Source organism: Motacilla alba, chromosome 4 (assembly GCF_015832195.1).
Source record: "Motacilla alba alba isolate MOTALB_02 chromosome 4, Motacilla_alba_V1.0_pri, whole genome shotgun sequence".
Lineage (NCBI taxonomy): Eukaryota > Metazoa > Chordata > Aves > Passeriformes > Motacillidae > Motacilla > Motacilla alba.
In genome coordinates, this window is record NC_052019.1 from 56,890,564 (window position 1) to 56,899,262 (window position 8,699).

Sequence of the window (8,699 nt, forward strand, 5' to 3'; positions counted from 1 at the left end):
CAGCAGCTCTGCAGGTCCAAAGGGCAGATGTTTCCCCTATTGATCAGGCTGTACATTTAGGCTGGATGTGGTGGAGATGCTGAGTGTAGCTGTACAGAGCCTGATCCTCCTCCTAAAACCCACAAGACTTTTAGAGCAAATCTTTTCCGGCTGCACCCTCCATGGGCAGCTTCACAAGAAATACCTCCTCTTGTGGGGGGCTCTTCTCTCTCCCAACCTGAACAGTTCACTTCAGAATGTAAACACTGTAGATTCCCAAAGTGGTTCTAGGTACCACAGAGATTACTTATTCCCTCTTGTTTAAAGACAGCAGGGAGGGTGGCTCTGGAGACCAGATAAAATCAATGGCATCATTTGGGAAGCCACTGCTTTGAAGTGAACTCCACGTTGTTTCCTGCTGTAGGATGGAGGATGGTGGGAGAGCCCACACTGCCATTGTTGGCTGGGCCTGCACGACCTTGTGCTTGGTCTCCTACGCGGCAGCCTTCTCGCAGGGCGCAAGCCTTTCCGCCTGCAGCGACATGATGCCCAGGCACCTGAGGGTGCAGCTGCACAGCTCCAACAGCAACTATGTCACTGTCCACACCAACATGTCCTTCTTCTTCCCGGGAGACAAGGTGCCAGGTAAGGAACAGCTTCTCATTCCTGCATCTGAAAAATACACGATAACTTATCTCAAGCGATGCAATTAATCTCTGCGAGGTCTGGGAAGAGGGATAACTGCTCTGAGTGAGCTACAACACCTCTCATGTCATGAGGACATATTTACAGAGGAATTCTGTTTGCAGCACGGGTGCTTTGGATGGATTCATTTATATCAACTGTGTCTCAACCATACCAGACAGACCTCATTACATGCAGTGGCCCATGAAAGGCACCTCCAGTGGGTGACATCACCTTCCCAGCCCCTCTGCACCACTCGAAGGGGTCTGGGTGACTCACCTGACTCTTGGGCATGATTGGCAGCATTTCACATCCCTGGCATTGCTGCTCCTCAGGCAGATGCAGACAGAGCTGAGGCACCATTCCCCAGCTTGGCCACTTGCCCATTCATCCCTGTGCAAAACAAAACCCCTTGGAGAGCAGAACACGAGCTTTCGCTCACAGACGAAGCGGTGTCCAAACCTCCTTCCGTAAAAATGGCTGCACACTGCATGGTCCAATGTGGTTAACAGCTTATCATCAAGGAGAGATGGGGGGGGAAATCTCAGGAAAATTCTGTGTGCAATTACACATTACAAAACCAAAGGTAAAAGTCTGGCCTTCTGTGTCTAGCATGCCCAAGACAGACTGAGGAAAAACACAGTAAGGTGTTTTAAGTAGTGTTGCCCAAGGTTTTTTCTGGGTACTCCATTGCAGGCAATTCACTCCATAACAGCAAGACAAATCCCTTTGTGTCCCGTGTTTTGTCTTCCAAAAGTGACAGTAAGAAGCACCCGGGATTACATGGGCTTTATGCTGCAAGCTCGCAAAGTGTCCAACAACGAAATCGCTGGCACGTTCATCTTCCTGCCTCCCGGTTCCAAGCTGCTGACTTGTTTTGAAGATGGTGACACTGTCACACACTCAGACAAGTCACTGAAGAGAAACCTGTCCTTCATATGGAAAGCACCCGACCAACCCATTGGAGACATCAAGTTTTTGTAAGGACATGCTGGTTCCTAATCAGAATTTGCGTCCTCTCAGTTACAGGCTGTCCAGCACAGTGGTTTATGTATCTTGAACCCAATACAGTTAAATACTTACCAAATGCTGCAACAGTATCCCAGCTGGTACATAAATCACCATTAATATCTGCTGCATACTGCTGCTTTTTATTTACATGGTCACTGTTTTCTCAGAATAGATACACTGCAAGATGACAGCTTAAGCATTTTAAGAAACAGAAATATTAAGAGACTTTAGGAAACAGAAATATAAAGAGAGAACTGTGACCATGTTGCCTGTCTTTGTAAATACTACAGCCCATAGGATTTCCCTGCCTAAAGGATAATCTTGTATATTACTTCTTAAAAAAAAAAAAAAAAAAAAAAAAGAAACAAAAAAGACCAAAAAAAAGAAAGAAAAAAAGAGGTAGTTAAAAAAAAAGTTAAATGTAAACAGAGTTACAATAGAAACAGAGTGAGCACTGTGTCAAAACTTGACATCTATGTTTTGCACCAAAGTCCCTAACTGTTCAAGTAGCTTGGTTCTGATTTGGAATGAAATTAAACATCTTCTAACTTACTGCCTTAGAGGATGCATAGTGGCTTTTCATTTCAAAAGATATTAAATTGTTATATTTCAACTCTACAAAGTCACTTAGAAACTGCTTAGCCAGATCCTTGGCTGCTTCCCAAAACCTAAGGGTCCTGTTGAGTGTTGTGGCTTGGGTATCTCTTCGTGATTCAAGAAAAATTCATTGAAACAGAAATATTGCTGCTTGGAATTTCCAATTTTTGGCCATTGCTTTATATCAGAAAATAAGAAATACTTAATGCTTTAAAGAAATATTATTAAACTCACAAAAAAACCCAAGTAAACCCAAACAAATCCCAACACAACCTAGTCCTAGCCACCCACTCTGATATTTCCTTCAAGTCTGGCCTTTTACCCTCCAAGCTGATATCTGATAGACTCTTCCTTTTTACCCTGTCACAGCATGAGGAAAAATGCCTTTTTAGGCTCAAAAATGCCTTCTAAGTGTCATCTGGCACAGGAAAACCTAGGTTGGTTTCCCCTTAGATAATTCTCAGAAGCAGCTGAGCAATCTGAGCTGTAATTCTCCCAGAATCTCCAGTTTAAATAAGGCTCTCGGGGTGCAGTTAAAGGTTGGCCAATACAGTTTTGGCACCTGACAAAAAGCAGAGGATTAGGCAGGCTCAAATATCAGAGGGCTGAGAAGAGAGACTTTTTCTACCCCTTACCTATTCTGCTGTTTGTACAAGTTACATTGGCTTGTTTTAATTAATAAATACCACTGTTGTTTCCCTGCCTACAGAAGATTGTAAGCTGAGCTAGTCCAAGTTTTACAAATGTACTTCTATCAACATGATGAATGTAATACAGCTTTTAAATTTTTTTTTTAAGTTCCCACACATTTTTGGGCTGAACTTAATTATTTATTTAGTGGTGACTCTTCACCCCAGATCTTTCTTATGGGACCTGGTACCTTTTACTTGTAATAAAAAATGTAGGACAGGCTAATCCTTTAAAATACTTTTGCATTGGTTCTCTCTTCAGATTAAAGCAGTCTTTGTGATTAGCTAAACAGTCAGATGTTTTATTAATGCTATAGAGCCAGTAAATTCCTGCCTGCTTATGTTTTAACAGCATCTCCATAGTCCAGTCATACTTTGTTTACTGGGCAAAGATTGAATCTGCTGTTGTGGCTCAGGGAGGGCAAAACAAGACTCTTGCTGACAAGAACCCTGATGCAGTAGCCCCCATGCCCCTGCAGGGACCAGCTGACCCTCATCCCACAGGTATGGTGAGCAAACCTTGTTGTTTCTTACCAACAGCCCCTGCAGAGTAGTTTTACAGCTTAGTCTGAGCAAGTGTCCAACAAAAGTGGCCCAAACAAGCTGGGAGGACCCATTTAATTCCTGTGTGTGTCAAAGAAATCACTGATGGCCACAGTGAACTCCTTGAAGTGAAGGTGTGGGTCAGTATTTGAGGTGTGGGTCAGTATTTGAGTAGCCAGTTCCAAGGAGGGCACCAGAAAGTTAAATGGGGTTGCTAGATCCTATTATTTCAATGCAAATCTTAAAATACTTTACCTAAAATCTCAGCTGTTGAAGAGAAGGAAGTGCAATTAGCAATGTTGCCTAAACAGAGAAACATATTTGTCTCTAAATGGGATTATTGCCCTCCAGGTATATATTAAGTTGTATTTATGCAGCCTCTAGTCAGGAAGATGCTCCAAAAATTTACTTTTACCTAAATCAGATGTATTTCTCAGCATTTTTGGCATGGCATCGAGGCTGAGTTTTAATTTTTTTTACTTGACTGTAAAAAAAATTGGCCCACTAATTATTATTTTACTTGACCAGTACATAGGCAGCGAGCTTTGCTGCTTTAATTTCCTTGTAGGTTCCCTCTTAAAAATAAGTGACACGAAAATAAAAGAGTCACTGTTACAAACCTTCCTGGCAAACCTTGGCACCGAGTGGGATTTGAAATAAACAAACCAAAGACAATAGACTTCTGCTCCTCTCTCCCTGATTCTTGTTTTGTCTCCCTGCTGGCCAAGGTCCCATCTCTCCTGCAGCTGCCACTGGCTCCCTGCTGCCTGCCAGCCCCACTGGCATCGTGGCAACACCAGCACCGGAGCCAGGTTCTGGTGTGGGGTCGGAGACTCGTCCCGTTGCTGAGCCAAAGCAGCCGGCCCGGGCTTTGCGGGCTGTGTCCGGCAGGAGTACCCGGTCCAAAGGCTGGGGGCTGGAGCCGTCCCTTCCCACCCAAGACGCTGGAAAGGTGGATGCCTTGCAAGGTTCCCTCTCCCAGGCCAATGCCTCCAGCTACAGCACCTTCAATGGGTAAATCTAGGTGGTAGGAAAAACTGTTTCTCCAGTCCTTGCGGGGAAGGAAAATAGTAATAGTTTCCCTGCAGATGAGCAAGGAAAATGTAGGAAGGTGCCTGCGTGTAGGAAGGGGTCTGGGGAGGTGAGAGGGTGTTTGTTTGCTGAGATTTTGAGAAATAATCCTTTGGATAATGCACATGACAGACAGTAACAGGGAGAAAATCCCAAACTCCTAAGAACCCGATGCTGCGTTGCTCAGCACGGTGGGGGGCTGGCCAGGTGGTGGGAAGATGTGATAAAACCTATTGACTGCTATAACATTTTTCTGAAAGCGCATACAACTATTCAGCGAAACAGTGAACTTAGCAGACTGATTTCTCCATCTGCAGGGAAAAGGGAAAAAAAAAGGATGCAAAGCTATTATGAAATTTGGGCTTGAGGATGTCTGCTCAGAAGTTTTAGAAGGTTTGGGCTGCTTGAGCTTTCATGCAACATTTCATATTGCGGGTGAAAATGGTGGAGATAGGAATCAATGGTCAGGCATAATTCAAAATACAGGTTGTATGATCCACATTGACTGCATGCATCCCAAAACTGGTCTAAGGAGCAGCACTTCTTGGTGGTGTGAGCCACAAGGTGTCACTTGTTAACCCTGCCTTTCCTCTGTCCGTATTTCAGAGCAGGAAGCATTGCCAGTGCTGCCACCCCACACTTGTGTTTGATGTGTACAGACAGCAGGAAGGTAAGACCCAGGGGTGGGGAGGACACTCTAGCAGCCCATGTAGGTGTCATGAGTGGCTAAAACTACACTGAGACTGTTGAAAGTTTTAAATTTTTTTCCTTAACTGGAAATTGGGGTTTATGTCTCTTTCTAGTTTTTGGTGGATTTTTAATTTTTTTTTTTCTTTTGAGCCTACTGCCTGGGTTTTTAAGAGGCCCACTGTAAAAACAATTGCTTTCCCTTATGTAGATGTGACTACAGGCTGCTGGAAATGTGTGTGCTTAGAGATACAGGACACAGAGTTAACAGGGTAAGTCCACTATGCAGGTGATGGAGAGAAGAAAAATACAAGGAGAAGAAAAAATGGATCTGGTTTCCAAAATGCCGAAGGAGAAAGAGAAATAATCTCACAGAAAATAAAAGAGAAAGGGGAAGTACAGCACAGAATGAGGCAGAAATATTTAGGAAGGAGCAGAGGTCAGAGAACAAGTAAAGGAGAGATGTGCACCATGAGCACCTGGCATAGCCATGGAGAGAAGTGGAGAAATGGCAGTAGATGGAAACCAAAAGGAAGGATGAGTTATTGCACAAGGTAAGATTAGAAGAGCATAATGAAACAAAAACACTGAGAAATTAGGCAAGAATGGGGAGGAAGATGAAAAGAAAGGAGAAATTAGTTGAGATAGGGCAAGGACTTAAGAGGCAGTTCCATTTTCTATCCCAAAGTCCCAAGTCCTGCAGCATATCCTTACAGTATGGTGTTTGCATTTTAAGGGCAAGTGGTCCATACACATGCAATCCTCACTTTGCCAGCCTGCTACTTTATAGTTTGCAGCTCAGCCACTGAAAGTCTTCTATTTCCTACTGTATTTTAATAGCACCTTCAGAAACCATCCCTTCCACAAAGGATGCTCTGACCCTCCACTACTTTGCTTCGGAGCTTGCCAGGGCTCCTACCTCAGCTTTGTGCTCCTGTCACACTGGCTTCCCAGGAGGCTTTAGAAATCACTAATGATGGTAGAGGGTGAGAGTTTCTCTGGTGTAATTAATGGATGTGTGAAAAAGCCTGCTGGGCTGGACAGGCTGGAGAGGTGCCAGCTGCTGAGGGCCAGATCCAAATCTCAGTGGAGCCAAATTAAAAACTCCAGTACTTTTTGCAGGTTTTGGATGGGGGCTCAGGTGCATGGTGGGAATGGAAAAAATTCATTGGGGGCCTCCTAAATTGCATGCTTGTTTCCCAGTTAGTCTTGGATGATACCTGCAGCAAAACCTGAGCTGCAGAACTGGCGTGGAGCAGCTGGCATTTTGTGGCAGTTAAAATAAGGTGCATGGAACCAGACAGTGCCCAGAAACAGGCCCAGGCAGGAACCGACATTCCCACTAAAATGGGTGGTTAAGCAACACAGAGGGGCATAAGATTTCAGACTGGCTGTGTAAACTGAGAAAGCAAGACAGGCTTTGGGGAGAGCCTATAGGTTGTATGTGAATGCCCCAAAACTGCTGATGGCAAAGGCCATCCCAAGTCTCCTGTGTCCGCCCACTCCATAGCCTCAGAAGGGAAATACTGAATCCCAATGGGTCCATGTGAGCCTACACATGCAGCTTGGCTGGGAAAATCACACCTGCCCTTTCAGTGTGACCCTGGTGCCACTCAAGGTGGGAATTGTTTATTAAGTGATATTATTTTGTGATAATGATGCCTGTGAAAAATACCACCACCACAACAGGAACTGCAGACGTTTAGTTCGACAAAGCAGTGACCTTCCTCTCCACCTGTGCCCTTCACCTTTGCCCCTCCAACCCACACTGCTTTTGCCCCTGGGCCCAACTCGGGCACCTTGTTCCTCCCATGGCAATTCTGGTGTGGAGGGTTGCATCTGCTTCATTTTCTAAAAGCTACTGAGTAAACAGGGAATAGAGAAGAGTTAATCTAAAGCCAGAGGGACACAAGGGCATCAGAAACAGAGTTGAAGTTTTCCACGAGGTAGGTAGTGAGAACCTAATCAGCCCCCTTTTCCCTCACTGCACATTTTGGCATGTTTTTGTTTTCAAAGGGCAGTACTGAGGGTGGGACCATCTTGAAAGCCTCCCTGCGTGTGACAGCATCTCCCTCTGCCCCGCACGTACGCACTCACCTGGGCGGCATTACTGCAACCACAGCCTGGCTTGGTGATGCCAGCGCTCCTGGCAACTTGTCCTCGGCTTCAAGGCAAATGGCAGGAAGAGAGTTGGCACTGCAGCCAGAGGGGGCAGGCACCAGGGCTGAGGAGGACAAGGATGAGCAGGAGGCAGCTGGGAATACACTGCCATGGGTGACCAGACCAGCTCCCAAATCTGCTGTTCCCGGGATAGGGGAAGGCCCTGGCAGAGGAACCCGACTCCTTGCAGCCCAACTTGGCATCCTCCTGGTCTGCACGGCCGCGCTGGGCCTGCTGCTGGCAGCTGCTGTGCGCTGTGTCTGTGCCCAGCACTGCCACAAGCGGGCCGAGGTGTCCTTCAGCGAGCCCGACCCCGATGTCATCACCATCATGGAAAACGGGGAGGTGATGCACTTCCGAAAGATCCGGGACAACAGCTTCGTGCTGGTACCAGCTGAGTGCAACTGGGTCAGCCCCTCGAGCAGCGTGAAGAAGACTGTGGTGGTTTAGTCTCTCTTTGTGCTGCCACACAGGCAAACAAACCCAAAGCAGCCAGTTTAGAGAGAGGTGTTAGGCAAAAGCATCTACACTACAGCTGCTGAGAAAATTGAAGCTGATAGATTGCTCAGTGCTGATAGATTGCTCAGTTACACTTACTGCAATTAATATTGTATATCTGCTCATTAGCTGTCACTGTGGCAATGACATACACTTCTTCTGTTGCCTTAAGGGTGTAGCCAAAAGTAGAAACTCTTTCTCTGCACTGTGGTATTGACTCCTGTTTAATCTCAGAAAAAAAGTTTCTAGTGTTATATTTCTTTCTAGGAACTACAAACCAAACCATTCTCATTTAGGAGATTACAAGTTTGACTCCATGCACTTGGTATTCCTCAGCTGACAAATATTTGCCGCAAGATTTCAAGTTGCAATTTGAAAATCAAAAGCAATAACTCATTAGTGGAGAACATTGATCTCAAGAACACTGAATTGATCCATGGAGTGAAACACAGGATGGCAGACACCAGCTTTTGGGGGAGAACATGCCTCCTCATCAGGTGCAAATGGAAGAAAATATTTCCTGTCCATTTGCACCTGATGAAGAAGCTTGTTGAAGTCTGACAGCCAACATTTATTTAGTCTTTTACTTTGGGTCAGCTCAGTGACACTGTGCAGAAACACAGACTGAGAAGTACCCTTCCCAGGTCACTTTGGAGATGCTCTGCAAAGGCTGCATGGGAAGTTAGCAGCATCCTTGTGTTCTGAGTTTGTGCAAACTTCTCTCTGACCCTGTGGTTTTCCACAGAAGACCCCTAAAGCAACTCTTGGAAAACTGCATAA

General features: G+C 45.5%; 1 protein-coding gene across 1 annotated transcript; it reads left to right on the forward strand.

Moving 5' to 3' along the window:
• Positions 1-344: 344 nt before the first annotated feature.
• On the forward strand, positions 345-8,699 carry REELD1 (reeler domain containing 1). Its single transcript, XM_038136627.1, has 6 exons — positions 345-624; positions 1,421-1,643; positions 3,313-3,464; positions 4,232-4,517; positions 5,234-5,244; positions 7,231-8,699. Exons 1-6 carry the CDS (start codon positions 405-407, stop codon positions 7,869-7,871), a joined length of 1,533 nt encoding a protein of 510 aa, XP_037992555.1. The 5' UTR covers positions 345-404; the 3' UTR covers positions 7,872-8,699.

Coding starts and splice junctions, on each gene's coding strand:
- REELD1 (XM_038136627.1), top strand. CDS start 405: ATGGAGGATGGTGGGAGAGCCCACACTGCCATTGTTGGCTGGGCCTGC. Junction 1,644..3,312: donor ATTGGAGACATCAAGTTTTT/GTAAGGACATGC, acceptor ATGTTTTAACAG/CATCTCCATAGTCCAGTCAT. Junction 3,465..4,231: donor AGCTGACCCTCATCCCACAG/GTATGGTGAGCA, acceptor CTGCTGGCCAAG/GTCCCATCTCTCCTGCAGCT.